This window comes from Raphanus sativus, chromosome 5 (assembly GCF_000801105.2).
Source record: "Raphanus sativus cultivar WK10039 chromosome 5, ASM80110v3, whole genome shotgun sequence".
Taxonomy (NCBI): Eukaryota; Viridiplantae; Streptophyta; class Magnoliopsida; order Brassicales; family Brassicaceae; genus Raphanus; species Raphanus sativus.
The window spans coordinates 3,759,729-3,776,196 of NC_079515.1; the positions used below are offsets into that span (position 1 = coordinate 3,759,729).

The 16,468-nt window shown below is 38.9% G+C and overlaps 7 protein-coding genes across 7 annotated transcripts; 5 read left to right on the plus strand and 2 right to left on the minus strand.

The window, feature by feature from the left end:
• Positions 1-335: 335 nt before the first annotated feature.
• On the plus strand, positions 336-2,306 carry LOC108861516 (cytochrome P450 77A4). The gene has a single exon (XM_018635393.2). It carries the CDS (start codon positions 620-622, stop codon positions 2,168-2,170), a length of 1,551 nt encoding a protein of 516 aa, XP_018490895.1. The 5' UTR covers positions 336-619; the 3' UTR covers positions 2,171-2,306.
• Positions 2,307-3,004: 698 nt separating this feature from the next.
• On the plus strand, positions 3,005-4,983 carry LOC108859495 (protein APEM9). The gene is made up of 6 exons (XM_018633401.2): positions 3,005-3,173; positions 3,297-3,473; positions 3,558-3,635; positions 3,894-4,167; positions 4,243-4,541; positions 4,633-4,983. Exons 1-6 carry the CDS (start codon positions 3,127-3,129, stop codon positions 4,751-4,753), a joined length of 996 nt encoding a protein of 331 aa, XP_018488903.1. The 5' UTR covers positions 3,005-3,126; the 3' UTR covers positions 4,754-4,983.
• A 123-nt stretch (positions 4,984-5,106) lies between these two features.
• LOC108859501 (copper transport protein ATX1) lies at positions 5,107-6,414 on the minus strand. The gene is made up of 3 exons (XM_018633409.2): positions 6,262-6,414; positions 5,668-5,743; positions 5,107-5,415 (listed from the first exon to the last, which is right to left on the minus strand). Exons 1-3 carry the CDS (start codon positions 6,268-6,270, stop codon positions 5,270-5,272), a joined length of 231 nt encoding a protein of 76 aa, XP_018488911.1. The 5' UTR covers positions 6,271-6,414; the 3' UTR covers positions 5,107-5,269.
• A 1,282-nt stretch (positions 6,415-7,696) lies between these two features.
• On the plus strand, positions 7,697-8,521 carry LOC108859496 (uncharacterized). Its single transcript, XM_018633402.2, has one exon. It carries the CDS (start codon positions 7,697-7,699, stop codon positions 8,519-8,521), a length of 825 nt encoding a protein of 274 aa, XP_018488904.2.
• Positions 8,522-10,130: 1,609 nt separating this feature from the next.
• On the minus strand, positions 10,131-13,001 carry LOC108859499 (transcription factor DIVARICATA-like). The gene is made up of 2 exons (XM_018633407.2): positions 12,629-13,001; positions 10,131-10,416 (listed from the first exon to the last, which is right to left on the minus strand). Exons 1-2 carry the CDS (start codon positions 12,919-12,921, stop codon positions 10,131-10,133), a joined length of 579 nt encoding a protein of 192 aa, XP_018488909.2. The 5' UTR covers positions 12,922-13,001.
• A 309-nt stretch (positions 13,002-13,310) lies between these two features.
• Positions 13,311-14,424, plus strand: LOC108859500 (40S ribosomal protein S17-3). The gene is made up of 2 exons (XM_018633408.2): positions 13,311-13,416; positions 13,832-14,424. Exon 2 carries the CDS (start codon positions 13,858-13,860, stop codon positions 14,275-14,277), a length of 420 nt encoding a protein of 139 aa, XP_018488910.1. The 5' UTR covers positions 13,311-13,416; positions 13,832-13,857; the 3' UTR covers positions 14,278-14,424.
• A 229-nt stretch (positions 14,425-14,653) lies between these two features.
• Positions 14,654-15,943, plus strand: LOC108859498 (nudix hydrolase 26, chloroplastic). Its single transcript, XM_018633406.2, has 6 exons — positions 14,654-14,921; positions 15,011-15,061; positions 15,160-15,252; positions 15,357-15,451; positions 15,545-15,659; positions 15,751-15,943. The coding sequence occupies exons 1-6, from the start codon at positions 14,670-14,672 to the stop codon at positions 15,814-15,816; spliced, it is 672 nt and encodes a 223-aa protein (XP_018488908.2). The 5' UTR covers positions 14,654-14,669; the 3' UTR covers positions 15,817-15,943.
• Positions 15,944-16,468: the final 525 nt, after the last annotated feature.

Genomic DNA, 16,468 nt, shown 5'->3' on the forward strand with positions numbered 1-16,468 from the left:
TATATCATGTGCAGACTGCAGAGATTGTACGAAATGTTATCCATTTCGATTCTTTTACATGATATTGAAAGAAAACACATGTTTTTAAAGAGGAATAACCAGCTAATATTATTTAAAAAAACTGCATGTACGTACACCACTTTCCCTTGTTCATTTTAACCGAAAAAAATCGTAGATCTAAAGCAAATGATGGTTGAGAAAAATGAAAATATAAACACAGATGTATTAAGCTTCTACACATTCTCCTGTTTTTAGCTATACACAGTAAATATCACAGAGACTCCCTTGTTTCAACAATTTCAGAGTGTGTAATCTTTTAACGTATATGGGCCTGGGCCTGTTCATTCCGCATGCAAATAAATAAAACATGACACTATACTAGCGATGATGTAAGAAAAAGACTTAAACCTAACCTATTTCATCGTACTAGCTACAATCACTAAACCGAAAAGAGTATGACTACTTTAAATTCTTCTCACCTAAATTCTCATGCTCTACTCTGTTTTTATACCTTCGTCTTCTTCATCTTCTCTCCCACTCATTCTACATCCTCCATAGCTACAAAGCTCATTGAAAAAAAAAAGCAGAGTAAGACAATACAAAAAACAGTGCTAACTAAATGTCTCTCCTTTCGTTTCCTCCCACTTCTTTAAACATCTCTCCTTCGCTCTTCTTCACTATCATCGCCATTCTCGTATCCGCACTCGTTCTGTTATTCCTCACGCGCCAGAGTTCTAAATCTAAGCGCGTGAACCTCCCTCCAGGTCCTCCCGGTTGGCCTGTAGTCGGAAACCTCTTCCAGTTCGCGCGCTCCGGGAAGCAGTTTTACGAGTACGCCGATGATCTGAGGGAGAAATACGGTCCCATTTACACGTTGAGGATGGGTAGCCGGACGATGATCATCATCTCCGATGCGACTCTGGCCCACGACGTTCTTATTCAGCGTGGGCCCATGTTCGCGACCCGGCCCAAAGAGAACGCGACTCGGACCATCTTCAGCTCCAACACTTTCACAGTCAACGCTTCCGTGTACGGGCCCGTGTGGCGATCGCTGAGACGGAACATGGTGCAGAACATGCTGAGCTCGACCCGGTTCAAAGAGTTCGGGTCGCTGAGACGATCCGCCATGGATAAGCTCGCCGAGAGGATCAAATCAGAAGCTAACGAAAATAACGGACTCGTCTGGGTCCTACGAAACGCGAGATTCGCTGCGTTTTGCATTCTCTTGGAGATGTGTTTCGGAATCGAGATGGACGAAGAGTCGATTCTGAAGATGGACGCGATGATGAAGAAGGTGTTGATCACGATCGATCCTCGGCTCGACGATTACCTCCCGATCCTCGCTCCGTTTTACTCCAAGGAGAGGAGACGAGCTCTCGAGGTTCGCCGCGAACAGGTCGAGCTCGTCGTCCGGTTCATCGAGAGACGACGGAGAGCGCTTACGAATCCGGGAACCGATAAAACGGCGACGTCTTTCTCTTACCTCGACACGCTCTTCGACTTAAAAATCGAAGGGCGCAAAACGACGCCGTCTAACGGAGAGCTCGTGACGTTATGTTCGGAGTTTCTTAACGGCGGGACGGACACGACCGGGACGGCGATCGAGTGGGGCATCGCGCAGCTGATCGCGAATCCTGAGATTCAATCTCGGCTCTACGATGAGATTAAATCAACGGTGGGAGATCGTGCGGTTGAGGAAAAAGACGTGGACAAGATGGTCTTTCTACAAGCCTTCGTTAAGGAGATTCTCCGGAAACATCCGCCGACGTACTTCACGCTGACTCACACGGTGACGGAGCCGACGACGGTCGCCGGATACGATGTTCCCGCGGGAATCAACGTCGAGTTCTACCTCCCGGGGATAAACGAAGATCCGAAGCTTTGGTCTAACCCGAAGAAATTCGATCCGGACCGGTTTGTTTCGGGTAAAGAGGATGCGGATATAACCGGAGTAACCGGAGTGAAGATGATGCCGTTCGGTGTAGGCCGTCGGATCTGTCCCGGTTTATCGATGGCGACCGTACACGTGCACTTGATGCTAGCGAAGATGGTTCAAGAGTTTGAATGGAGCGCTTATCCGGCGGGAAGCGAGATAGATTTCGCGGGGAAATTGGAGTTCACGGTGGTTATGATGAAACCGTTAAGAGCCATGGTTAAGCCAAGGGTTTAAATTTATTTACTATTATGAAAACGACGTGTGCTTATATTAAAGGAAGCTATACTTTAAAAATTTGTCTTGTTTTGTGAATTCTAGCAAAAGATTACATTTGTCGTCAAACAGATCAATAAATGATTTTTTTTCCTTCTTTAGTAATGTCTGAGCTATCTTGATGTAGCATGTCACACTCACATGAACTAAAAGAGTTATGAATGATGTCAAAAGTAGATGCAATCGAGATTTTTAGATAGCCAGCAAAGTAGCTGTGATTGCGAAGACATATGCATGTGGAACGTGGTTGAGTACTTGAGTTGAACGTTTAAGAGCCGCCAAAAATTTAGTTCGGATTTTGATCGTGACCAACTCATGTGATATACTGACAATTTCACACAATTTAAAACACATTTAAAACTGTACATTACCAGCTCGAAAGGGTATGTGGTACCATTGCCTTACTCTTTGCCACAGTCTGCAATAAAGTGACCTATTATCTTTTTCATCCTTTTTGGATACGACGCCTTGGAATGCTGCATATTGGTGGTGTCTTGGAATATGTTGTTTTTTTTTCCTATTATCTTTTTTTTTCCTATGTTGTTTTTTTTTGCCCTGGTGGCAGCAGTCTTAACCGACCTTTTGGTCTGGTTTGTTTGCTCTCATCATAGGTTGTAAACTCGGAAACTTTCTTGGATTGAATGAAAACAGCGTTTAAAAAAAAAAAAACTGTACATTACCAAGAATGAAGAGGCTAATGTTTAATTTGTTCCATGAAAAAATAGATTTTATGTGTGACGGGAAGCCCATTAACCTGGCCCAATAGCAAGTTAAATAATTATCTCCTCCGACTCATCTCCTCCTTCCTCTTCAACGAACATAATCAAATTTCCTCGATTAGTGGTTTCCTTTTGCAGATTTGCTCGGTTGAATCAAAGAGCGTCGAGTGATCTTCTTCTTCTTCCAATACTTGTGACATGGAGGAAACTGGTGGTATTTGGGGAGAAATTGAACGTTCTGAGAGGTAAATCGAGAGTAATTATCTGTGTGATTTTGATTCAACTCTACATAATAAGCTGTTAGAAATAGATTCCTGCAGAGTTTCAAGATTTTGATTGCTACTTTGTGTTTTATTTTTTTTTGTTAGCTACCTCGTATGCTCCATGTACGAAGAGGCAGAGTCATTATCTTCCACCGTACTGAAGAGAATCTTCGGAAACGTTGATGCTTTATCCGAGGAAGCTCATCATGGTGATTATCAATTTTACGACGTGTTGGAATCTGCTGGCATGGTTCTAGTCCAATCCTTGCATGGACTCGGCAGGTAATAATACTTCAGACTGATGACAAAGCATTTTATTTTCCCTCTTACTTAGAGTTTAGTACTCGATGCGTTTTTTTCATGCAGGGCAGGTGAGATTGTAAGTGAGCTAAGACTAGTGTTTGGCGAAGTTGGGGCTATTCCTGTTCAAGTTCTTCTCACTGGGTATCCCTTCTGTCTCTCTTCTTTTCGATATTTTATTACAGCTTTTAAGGTGCTTGAAAAAGGTACTTGGTTCCTTCTGGAATAGGTTACAGAAGTGACATTCAATAACCTATGAGGGAATATTTGTTAACATTTTACTTACTAGGAGAGTACAATGCTCTGCTGTTTCTGCATACTTTTTAGCATAGACAAAAGTCACAGAACGGTATTATAGATGTCTATAACTCTATATAATTGTGTTTTTTTCTCCCCATTTAGAATATGCCTTCAAATATCAAACGGTTCCTACTCTGGTGTACGTGAGGTTCTGGAAGAGTTCTTTAGCATATGGGTTTACAAGGACGACCACTACATCCTAAGCGATGCTGCATCGAGTGAAAAAGTGTTCCACGGGAAAATATCGTTGGATACTGATGAGTACGTGGAAGTTGTGGAGCTGTATACCTTTGGAGTTCTTGGAAAAGATACAAACGACGTGGGTTTAGCCATTTCTTGGGTTGAGCAAGCTGCTTTACCTGAGGAAAGACGACAGGTACAATTTTAATCTTTTTGCATGAGTTGTGTTATGAACTTGTGAGCTTGTTACAACTCAAAATCTCTGTTTCAGGGACTTTTGAGAAGATTGCATTCTCTGCAATCAGCAAACGTTCGAGAGGCTACTTCTTTAGAGGAAAATCCTTCTTACGATGTAGTGAATAAAAGCAACAAGTCTTTGGCCAATGAAAAGAACGTTGAGATTGATTCTATTCTGAAACTCTCTAAACAACATGAACCTTGGTCATCCCGTCCTCTACACCTAAGGCTCGGTAATACCCAATTTAGCATTTCCAGGGGGAAACTTGCCATAAGCCTTGTTGGATTAGTCATATGCTATGCTTTGAAGAGAAAACGAGCTGCTTTAATACGGTACGAATTCTTCTAAAGCAACGTCGACTGTACTTGAATGATCAGAACTTATGATAATGAAAAACATACATTGTGGTGTGTATTGTCTTAGGATCATTCGCAGACAAATGGAGTCCACGAGAAAAGCAATTGTAGATTTCTGGAAGCTTGCGTTTTCATACCAAGTGAATCCTCTTGCAGCTATTCAATCCATACCAAGCACTACAACTTGAGCTTAGCTCCCACAGTCATAGAAGATGGATCAGAGACCTGATTTTTGAATCGAAATAAAGCTCCATCCTTTTGATTCCCTACTCGAGCTTCATTACACTCTATACTTATAGTTACTCAAAAAGTATGTTGTATAATCAGATCATACTTGTGTTAAATATATCATTCTATGTCACTGGCCTATGTATTGGAGCTGAAGATAATACCAGAGTGGTAGTCCCAAATATTTTTTCATGCATGGGCTCAAACTAACTTAAAACACAACTCATTGTGTTAAACCAAACTGTTATCATTGAAGATAATACGGTTTTGTATTTGCTGAAAGATTGTATGTTTTGGGACATGGGAGGTCTAGTTATTCAAGGAACTGTTTTTGACCACATTACTTGAATGATTAAAACAAGGTTGGTTCACAGAGCAATGTTCAGACACAAGTCAAATAAAGAAAGAAGGATCCCCATACAGATTTTTATTGAAAAAACAGAGTCATATATATGGGATGCTCTGCTTCTCCATACTTAAGCCTTGGCGGTTTCAGCCTCTGAGTCCCAGAAAGCCGATTTCTTTCCAGTTTTTGACACAGTCTGCAAAACAGCGTCTGGCTGCACATTGCCTTTCACTGTCACCTTCTGCTCCTTTATATCCACATCAAATGACTCCACGCCTGCAATTAAAAAAAAAACAGAAAGTGATGATGTTCATGCTCTTGACTAAATCTATAGAAACGAGTTGTCTAGTACGGAAGCTTGAGGCAAAAAAAAAAGTTAAAAACAAAACACGAGATTGAGAATCTGTTCAGTGGAATATCTATATGTTTTGGGAATTGGGAGGACAAATGGGATGAGAAGACAATTTGGTTTAGAGCATTTTGAGACAGAACATTAACAGGAATAGTTATGATGATGAAAAGCTAAACCTTCCATTTTGCCGAGGACTCTTTTCACAGCTCCAACACATCCCTCGCATGACATAGCCACTCTGAGAACAACGGTCTTACACCGGAAAACAGAGAAAAAAAAACGAACAGCTTGATAAGAACTTAGATTAAATGAACGAGACAAAGCTTGTACCATTCAGGATGCTGCATATTATCATTAGCTAACAAAAGCGACAAACCCTTTGATTGAAACAATTGATCTAAATTTTTATCAAAACATCATTGAAAGAACCAATCAGAACACACCAAACCCCGCTGATCATTATACAGAATGCTGTCCTGCCCTCACGAGGAATCGTCTAATTAAAAGATCTCAAGCGATAATATATACTCAGTTAAAGCTAGAGTTGATAGATCAACGCAACCAGAGAGATCATTGTTACAGCAGCGAGTAATCTACACATCATATAGATAGATCAAAGGAAATGGAGAAGGAATTCAATAAGATCAGACCATGGAATGATATCTATATCAAACGGTGAGAATTGCGATAAAGTAAGAGTCTTTACGATTACCCAGATCTCGAAATCAGAATTCAAAAAAAAAAAGAGGGTTGAAATCCGATTGAAATACCTGAGACATAGCTTCGATCTCACACACACACAGTGAGAGGGGGCGAGAGAGATTGACGTGATAGAGATGATGCGAGATGTTTTTTGAAAGGATATACCTTTGGTGCAGGTCAAGTCAATCTAATGATTGTGATATGATTGGTCGAATATAATTTATTATTTATTTTCACCTTATTGCCTCCTATCCAAATTATCCAATAGTCTTTTTGTTTAAAACGACGTTGCTTTAAAGAGTGTGAGAGACTGATAGTGTTTTTATTCAATTTAACTATGATTGTGGTTTGATCCATTTTGTTAAACTTTGATTATTTCACCATGATCAATATAATATCGTACCGACGAAAAAGAGTGAGAGTGATAGACTGGTAGTCTTGTTTTATATAGAGAAGAAACAATACTTCTATGAGAAAAGAAATCCAATACTAGACACAAACAGATCGATGTACAGTGGTTTTAGCATTTAGCTACACACTGAAGTTATTGTACAACAATTTAGTAGGAATGTTAACAGAAAATTACGTCTTAAGACACTTTTTTTGGCCAAATACCCTCTTAACTTTTTTAAAAAAATTTGGGGTCTAGACCAATGTTTCATAACTATATCCATGACCGGATACCGCACACATTTTGCAGTAGATTTTTTTTTGCAGTAGATATGTTTTCTAAAAGGCACACAAAGATAGGGTTTTGCATCATGAAATATATATATGGTAACAAAGCATTTGAGTGAAAAAGTTAGAACGTCCAAGGCTTGATGTGGCGTTCGGAGAGGTTGCTTCCATATGTAGATGAAATCATCTTCTTGAGAAGAGGGTATTGGAGCATCACAAAAAGCGTGGTGGGGAGGCAAACTTGTGGCAGTACTGGAATTACGAGCAAGGCAGTATCGTCATCGTGGAAAAAGCGGTGTAGAAGGCAACAAGCATGGCTGCTATGGAGAATAACATTATGGATCAATCCAAATTTAAAAATATATACATGCTGTAATCGGATGCATATCTTGTGCTCTTCAAAATTCTAAAAATACATGATATAACATTATTCGTAGGCATATTCATTACAAAAAATGTGCTCTTCAAAATTCTAAAAATAGGAGAAACCACTTTATCTTGATTTGTAAGTTCTGGTAGCTGCCAAGAAAATCTTTAAATTCTGGTAAAATTGGCACGCAGGACCCGTGTTAAATCTTAGCCTTGATGGTTTGTTATCTGTGCTGTCTAAAAGTTAAAACCGCGTTTTATAATTAGCAATCTTGTAAACATTAGAGCAAATAAGCAAAACAAATTACTTCTTTTGGGAATTTTGTAACTTTATTAATAACCTTTTCTTCTGTACTCCTAATTTTCAGTACCCTATAAGTTGAGGGCAAAACGTTTCAAGTGATCGAAAACAAAAAACTTTACAAATCTTATATTAATTATTGTGATCAAAAGAAAATGAAGAAAATTACCAAAAAGTTATCGTCCAAGTACGTGAAGCTCCACAAGAGCCGGCTCCGGCAAGAGGGGTCTATGAAGTCGGAGGACGGTGGAGAGATTTTCCAGGAAAATCACCCGCCCGAAAATGAAGAAAGTAATGAGACAAAGGACACATCGAAGGTTACAAAGATTATGGAGTCCATGCATCGTAAGCTAATGCTAAAAGAGAAGACAAGTAAAAAGTACATCGACGTGGACGATCAAGAACATTCCCAGAGGTCTGAACGCTCGGTTAGCAAGGACGACCAGCTTGAAGGTTCTGTTAGAAACATGAATCGTGGTGATAAGGACCAGCTTGAAGGTTCGGTTAGAAACAGTCACATGGATCATCTTGAAGAATTGATAAGGGATCGTATGGACAATACTGAAGGTTCCATTAAGAAAGGCTCTCGTAACCGTGTGGACCAACTCGAAGAATCTCAGCTTGAAAACGTTACACCTAAAACAAGCGGTCAAGTAGATCAATCAGAAGAATCAACTAAGAATCCTTCTGATTTTGCTTCCAAAAAAGATTATCTCGATTGGATTGAATACGTTGAAGGTTCTAGTCATCATTGTTTCGATCGATCCGAAAATCTTAAAAGCCCACATAGAAAGGACGACAACGACCATGATCAGATAAGCGTTGGGATATCGGAAGGATCCATAGAGGGGAATAACGATGAGATGCTATTACTCAAGAGCTCCAAGTATAGCAAAATAAAGTCCAAAGATTCGAAAGGTTACAAGAAAGGAAAAGGTAGCAAGGTCAAAGATTCATTGAAAAGTCAAATGGTTGACTAAACGTGCCTTTCACATTGTATAATATGATATGATCATTGATCATTTAGTTAGTGGTCTGAGCTACTACTCACTACAAAAAAGTACCTTGGAGAGAAAAAGAGAGAGAAAAAGCTGTCCTTTAGCCTCCGGCGAACGGCCGGCGCGTGAGCGTGCGTGCCGTCGCCGGAGGTGCAAATCCATCTGTCAAAATCGTTCATCTCGTGCTTCTCTCTCACCTCCTTGCCATGGCTGCTTTGTCCGAGCTCTGTTCCAGGCTTTCCTCTGTCGGTGACTCAGTGAGTCAACCGAGTCAAGCGGTGGTTCTGCGTCTGGAGCAAAGACGCGGTCGTGTGTAAACTGCGGAGAGGGAAGTCCACTCATCGTTGGTTGGGTTTTTCCGGGAGGCGGAGGCTATAACAGCTCCGCCGCCGCCGGCTCTTGTTACCGGGAGGAGGAAGTTTCTTCAACTTCTCTGTCGTCGGCTTCTGTTTTCGGAGAGTGAAGGTCCCCACGGTCTTGCTCTGCCGGCTTGTAAGTCTCCACGGTTTTTATGGGTTAGGGTTTGTGATCCGTTTTTTGGATCGGGTTGTTAGTTTCGCTCAAGTTTGATGTTTGGGAGAGGTTATGTTCTCCGGTGATGGTGGTGGTTCGCGTCTCACTTCTCTTGGGTTTGAAGTCATTCATAGGCCGAGGAGATCTCGATAGTTCGATTGAATCTCCATGCGTGCAGAGAGTGAGGCGACGAACGGCGATGAAGCTTTCTGATGAGAAGTCAAAGCTTGAAGTTCTGAGATGGTTTAGTCAGAGGCTCTGCGGGTGATGAGCTCCGACGAAGCGAGGTTCGGTGGTCGTGCTCCGGTGACGTTTAGAAACGGTGTCGGTCAAGTCGAGGCGGTGGCTTTGATCTTCGTGCTGACGATGCAGATGCATCCACGTGTACAGCCGCATGCTCCCTTGACGCGATTTCCAATCCTCGTCGACCAAGTGCAAGTTTTTGGGCCTTTGATTTTTTTGGTTTTTCGGTGTACCCTTTGGGCTTTTTGGCTTTCGGCCTTGTTGTTGTACGTGGGTTTCGGTTTGTATTCTGGGCTTGGCCCAATCCTTCAATTAAATTCAACTTGACGGAAAAAAAAAAAAAAGAGCTACTACTCACTACTCTTTTGTATAATCATTATTATCTTCAATAAAGTCTTCACTTTACTACTTTTATCTATAGTGTGTTACAAGAAAAAAACAACCACCGTTTTTCTGGAGTACTACGGGTAGTTGTTTAGATCACCGGCTCTGTCAAAACCATTGACTAGTTATCTAAAGATACGGCAATATATAATTGATAATTAGAACTCGAGATTGCACCCATTCGAAGGTGTTCTTGATCCTATATTTCATTTTCAACCAGATTTTCTACAAGAATGAACAAAGATAGTGTGCGTTAGAAAATCCGAGTTAGACAAAAGTAAACAAGGCCAAACAAATTGTCATCTAATAAAAACCAAGAACCAAAAACCAATTAATTAGAAGGTTCATGTCAACTAAAACTCTCGTCGTCATTTTCGTATATATACCATATCATGTAATGTCCAAAAACTCGTCGGGGGGGGGGGGGGGGGGGGGGGGGGACTGATGGTAGCTAGAACTGAGGCATCTGTTGACCAAAATGTGCCTGGCCCATCGTAGCTTCCAAGTCGGATCGAGGGGCGGTTACATCCTTGGCATAAGCAGCATCATCATCATCAACAACCAAAGTTATGTCATGGATACTGGAGCGTTTCTTTGCCTGATTCTCCATTTTTTGCCTCAAGAAATGCTTTTGTGCATGGCTTGCGACTTGCGTTGAGGTCCTTGTCATCACAAGCTTTCTCGATATGTTCTTCCAATCTCCTCTTCCAAACATCACCAATCCCTTCAGAAAGTTTCTGAAATATATACCATCAGATATATACGTTGACAAAAAAAAAAAAAAAAAAAAAAAAAAATATACCATCAGATATATTCAACCAGAAACCCATATAACCAAGTTTGTTAAAAATTAAGATGCTCCTAGAAAATCATGTAAAACGTAATAAATAAGAGCCTTAATTATGTGATTACCAAGCAGCATATCTATTCTATTAATTCTTTAGCATGACCAATTGATATATGTTGTGTCCACTTTTTTAAATATTATAAAAGCAATGATATACAGTATAAATATACATAACACGTGATTTTCAGTTTATAATAACCTCCCCCTCATTTCCTATAATTTAGGGATCCATTACTCATTTAAACGAAATCATTGACAGCAAAAGCATTTTCACAATGTTTTTTTTCTTTATGCACGATACCACCACTATACTGTATAAAATAACATGTACAGAACAATACAATTCTGTATATGTAATATCAATGTAAAAATTTAGGATTCAAATCTATGACATTCTAAAATACAAGTATATCGTTCAGGTCTACCCGTTCATGTATTTTAACTAGAAAATATATATTTTGAATAATCAATATTGATAATATATCATTGTATTATATTTCAAAAAACTTATATATTTAAATGCACATTTTTAAATTGCAGATTATGTCAATTCATTTCAGAATTTGTTTTGGACAATCACATACAAAAACAACTAAAATAAATGATTCACACTATAGACTCAAGCAATATGATATAAACTGCTTAAATAGGTGTTTCCAAATCAAAAATTATAATCGATGAAAAATGTTTAAAATAGTCAACTGAAAATATAGTTGCGTGATCAATTGATAAATAATTAGTCCAGCTATTTTATCAATTGATAAATGATTAGTCCAACATAAGTTTATCAGTTAACAAAGTACATGATGTTAAAATAGGGTTTAACGGGTTTAAGTGGACTTTTTCATCTAAATCGTTGAGTGTAACGGGTTTTAAATAGGTTATTCGATTACAAATATTTATTAAATGTGATTTTACTTAAAGTTAGTGAAGACAATATTAACTAATTTACATATATATATATATATATATATATATATATATTTAACAGAATATATTAAAAAATATTTGTCAAAGATTTTTCAAAAGTTTTTGTTCGGTTTTCCGTGTGGTTTGGGTTTGATATTACCTTTCGGATATAACACTTTAAGAACCATTCGAGTATATAGGTCAAGTCTAATAGAATATGACTCTATGATTTTATGGTCAATTTCGAGTCGGTTTTTTTTCGGTACGAATATTCTTAATTAATTATGATAGATAACTAATAGAAAAAATAAAATATGTTGCAAATATTAGGAATATAGTTTAAAAATAATTTTCAGTTGAATACAAATAATTTGGATCGCGACTACCCGTCGACCCGCAAAGTATTTAAAAAATAAAAAGTAAAAGTAAATATTTTAAAAAAATACAGGAATTTAAAATAATAATTTAATATTTACATTATGTATATATAACAAGCAGATAACCACAAAATTAAGCGGAGCGGTTGCGGGTTGTGCGGATCAGATTTTTTGACCTAAAAAAAATGAGAATCCACGGGTTGACGGGTCAGCGGGGCAAGTTCGACTCGCAACCCAGCTTTAACCGTGCGTATACCGGATCAATTTTTTAAATTACTGTTATTTAATAAAATATATTTTGATTAAAATTTATACACAAATATGATTATAAAAAAATAAAAATATAATCACAAAGAAAACAAAAATATCAAAAATTGAATGTAAAATAAAAAATATACCCGTCCTTTTAAGGACGGGTTAAAATCTAGTTATACATTAAAACCTGACAGTTCATCACCTGTTTTAGTTGATGTACTTTCCCTTAAACCCAACAAAAACCCTAAACCATCACCACGAGGAGAAGTTCAAATTGTTAATCCATACTCTCTCTCTCTAACAGTAGTAACTCTAATTAAAGTAGTTCTTGACCTAAATGAAAGAAAACCCTAAATCATCACCACGAGCAAAAGTAACCCAAAAGCAGTTCGTTCTTGACCTAATTAAATCAGCCAAAACCCTAAACCATCACACGAGAAAAAGTAACCCCAATGTCGTTCTTGACCTAAATAAACCATCACCACGAGCAAAAGTAACCATAAAATCGTTCTTGACCCAGATAAACGAAAAGACCTAGTTCATAAGTCTTAAAAGACTAACCCGTGCTCCTCTGCTGTCCACGGTATTCCTCTCTGCTTCTTATCTTTCTCTATGTGTTTGGTCTCGAACGAGGGGAGTCCATCTGCGTAATCTTGATAATCGGTAGTACCATACCGGCCCGATTCGATAAGTTCAACATCGTGAACCAAAGCGGCGTAGTAGTGCTTCACAACCTCAAGCGGCATCCCAAGAAAGGTGACCATAGTCTCAAACCTATTCGGATCATTCTCAGTGATCACCAGAGGTAGCTCGAACGTTTTGTCTTCATTCCTCCCCCACTGCTTCCAAGCCATCAAACTACGATAGAAAACAACAACAGAGTTCCTTTTTTTATCTCCAGAAAACAAAAGTAACCTGCCAGGTGTCTCGAGGGTTTTCCTTTCTCTATCTGCGATTTATAGAGGAAAACAATAGGGAAAATCGCGAGATTAGTCTTCGTATTTTCTTTAATTTACAGAATAGCCCTAGTTATATTTTAAATGGTATTTAACCCTTCATTTTCATCATACTCCCAGTTGTCTTTCCTTATTATGATCATAAAAAGTTCGTCATGTTGGGCTTAGGTGAGAATAAAACTCCATTTAGTAGCGGTGAAGCCCATTTAGAAAATTTTGCTGATTAAATGGGCTTTATCAAAAACGTTCGGCCTATAAATGGGCTTAAGAAACCCTAATAAGATTCTCATTATTTATACACTAAAAATTTCGCCAGCTCCGTCTTTTTGCTTATCTTCTATACATTTACAGTCCCGATTCATCTTCTCTCCAGCTCCGACCAGGACGTAACAGGTACATTCTTCTTTCCTTAAAATATATGCGTCATTGGTAAGGAACACACGCGTGAAATCTACAGTCTCGTGCTTAAAGTGGATCTACTCTTCCGGATTAGTGTCTGATGTATTAGATTGATAGTCATTATTTTCGATTAGATTCGTTGCACACATGAAAATGTATAAATAAGTCATATATAGCAGCTTGGCTTTGAAGTTCTCTATATTGTATTATTTACCTGAATGTGGATCCAAAATCTTGATTCACAAGAAACTTGTAGTGTCTATTTGATTTTATCACCTTAATGTCTGAACTCGTCTAGCTGGAACCATAGTTTACTATCAGTACATCATTTAGATTATTATTTCTTTATTCATATTTGTCGTAGACAGCTGAATCTTGTGTTGTTATGTGTTATCTTATTTTCGAGCAGGTAAGTACAAAAGAGGGTGGTGAAAGATGGGTCGCGTTCGTACCAAAACAGTGAAGAAATCGTCACGTCAGGTGATCGAGAAGTACTACTCGAGGATGACACTCGACTTCCACACGAACAAGAAGATCTTGGAGGAAGTCGCAATCATCCCTTCCAAAAGACTACGCAACAAGATCGCTGGATTCTCCACGCATTTGATGAAGCGTATCCAAAAGGGACCGGTGCGCGGGATCTCGCTCAAGCTGCAGGAGGAGGAGCGCGAACGGAGAATGGACTTTGTCCCCGACGAGTCGGCGATCAAGACCGATGATGTGAAGGTGGACAAGGAGACGCTAGAGATGCTTGCGTCTTTGGGAATGTCTGACGTTTCCGGGTTTTCTCAAGTGGAGACACAAGCGGCCGTGGCACCAGGCAATGCGTTTGGCCGTGGTGGAAGAAGATTTTAAGGCATGAGTTTTGTTTTTTTTGTTTTGTGTTATGGAATGATTCACAACGTTGTTAATCTCTTTCGTATATTCTTGCAGTACTGTTTTTATCCAAGTTTCAGAAGTGTTGAATTAAATCATTTCGAATCAACAAATGAGTTTTAATTATTTTTTTGTATTTGAGTGTTATGGATTTTTATTTTTTATTCAACACTGCACTTTGTTTTAATTTTTTTGATATACTGAATTAATTCATGTTTTGTAGTAACCCAACGATTATTATTAGCTCATGTGTCTGTATCAATTTGCATCTCATTCATAGGGCCAAAACCGTAAATACGTGAGGAGTCAGGGGGCATAGTGTCAAATTGCGTACTTTATTCCGTGGAGAATAGGTTCGGCTCGAAATCAAAATGGCATTAATGTGCAGATCCCTTGTCTTATTACAGCATCTTCCTTCTCCGTCTGTAACTCCTATTTTACGAAACTACCCCTTCAAACCGCTGAAATTATCCAGCCTGCCCATCTCCCATCGCTGCCGTCAGTCTCCAGCCTCCTCCTCATCCGCCGCTCAGTGTTGTTGTTCTTCGTCTTCGTCGATGGAATCTCCACCGGAAGGTTACAGAAGAAACGTGGGTGTCTGTCTCATGAATCCTTCCAAAAAGGTAATCAATCATGTCAGAAACAGCTTCGATGTTTGTCTATTTACTTTGTTCTTTTGCTGATTAATTTGATTATCGAGATAACTTGCTAGATCTTTGCTGCGTCGAGGTTGGATATTCCCAGTGCTTGGCAGATGCCTCAGGTATTATTTTTGATCTCTAGATTCCATTTGTTTTTTTTTATCTCTAAATTTAGTAGAATCGGTGTTTTTGGTATTGGATCGGGTTGATAATACTATAGGGTGGAATCGACGAGGGTGAAGATCCGAGAGTTGCAGTCATGAGGGAGCTTAAGGAAGAGACTGGTGTTCACTCTGCTGAGATCATCGCTGAGGTTTTGTTTTTAGCTTTCTTCTTTAAAACCGTAAATGTCATAACTTGAATACAAGCTGTTTTAAGAACATTAGCTTCTTCTTCTTTTTTTTTTTGTCTGTGTAGGCACCTCACTGGGTGACTTATGATTTCCCTCCAGATGTTAGGGAGAAGCTTAAGGTCCGTTGGGGATCTGACTGGAAGGGCCAAGCTCAGAAGTGGTGAGGGGTCTTTTTCATCATATACACTTTCTTCACTCATGTTAATTTTATTTCGAGATTAGAACTGATCAAATACTGCGTGTGGATTCTTAGGTTTCTTCTGAAATTCACTGGGGAAGATGAAGAAATCAATCTTCTTGGTGATGGAACTGAGAAACCTGAGTTTGGGGAATGGTCTTGGGTATCTCCTGATCAACTCGTTGATCTTGTGAGTCCACTTAGATTTTGCTTCTTCTATATACCACCAATTGTTTAGAGTTTCAGATCTAATACTCCTCATTTTCCTCTTGTTATTGCAGGCAGTGGATTTCAAGAAGCCAGTATACAAGGAAGTCATGTCAGCTTTCGCTTCTCATCTCCAGTAATACACATAACCATATCTAACTCCCTGCTTTTTAAGTTTTTTGTACCAAACTCGAAGAATAAGCTATTCTTGAAATACATTTGCTTCTTGAATAATCCCATGAACCTGAATACAATTTTGTTTCCTTATTTGACTTTCGCAAAATGTGACAACTCTCGTCATTTTCTTGTTTTCTCATGATCTCATCACAATAAGTATTAACGTTAGCAACAACCTCAGGAGCAAAGTTCTTCACTCTTCCATGGTTTCCTTTAACCTTAGCTTCATCAAGCTCTACTCTTTACATGACTCATTCCAGTTAGAGTTCTCACTTCTCAGTCAGACTCGAGATGATTCTCCAATTAGAAAGACCTAGTCTGTGTACTCATTCAAAGATCCTAGTCTGACATATGTAAACAGAGAGCAGATGATGTGATTCCGTGATTACAAAAACACTATTACTACAATAGAGGAGTTCCTTTGTATTTCCTGAAAAGATTACAAAATTTTCTTACAACTAACGGATAGAGACACTCAAAATTTTCTTACAACCCCCAACGTAAAATTCCAAGACAGATAATCTACAGCCGTAAGATGAAATCTCTCCAACGGTTCAAGATTCAGCTATGTCACCGTCAAAAGTAATAAACTCATCCAAGTGAGGTGGTGATGTT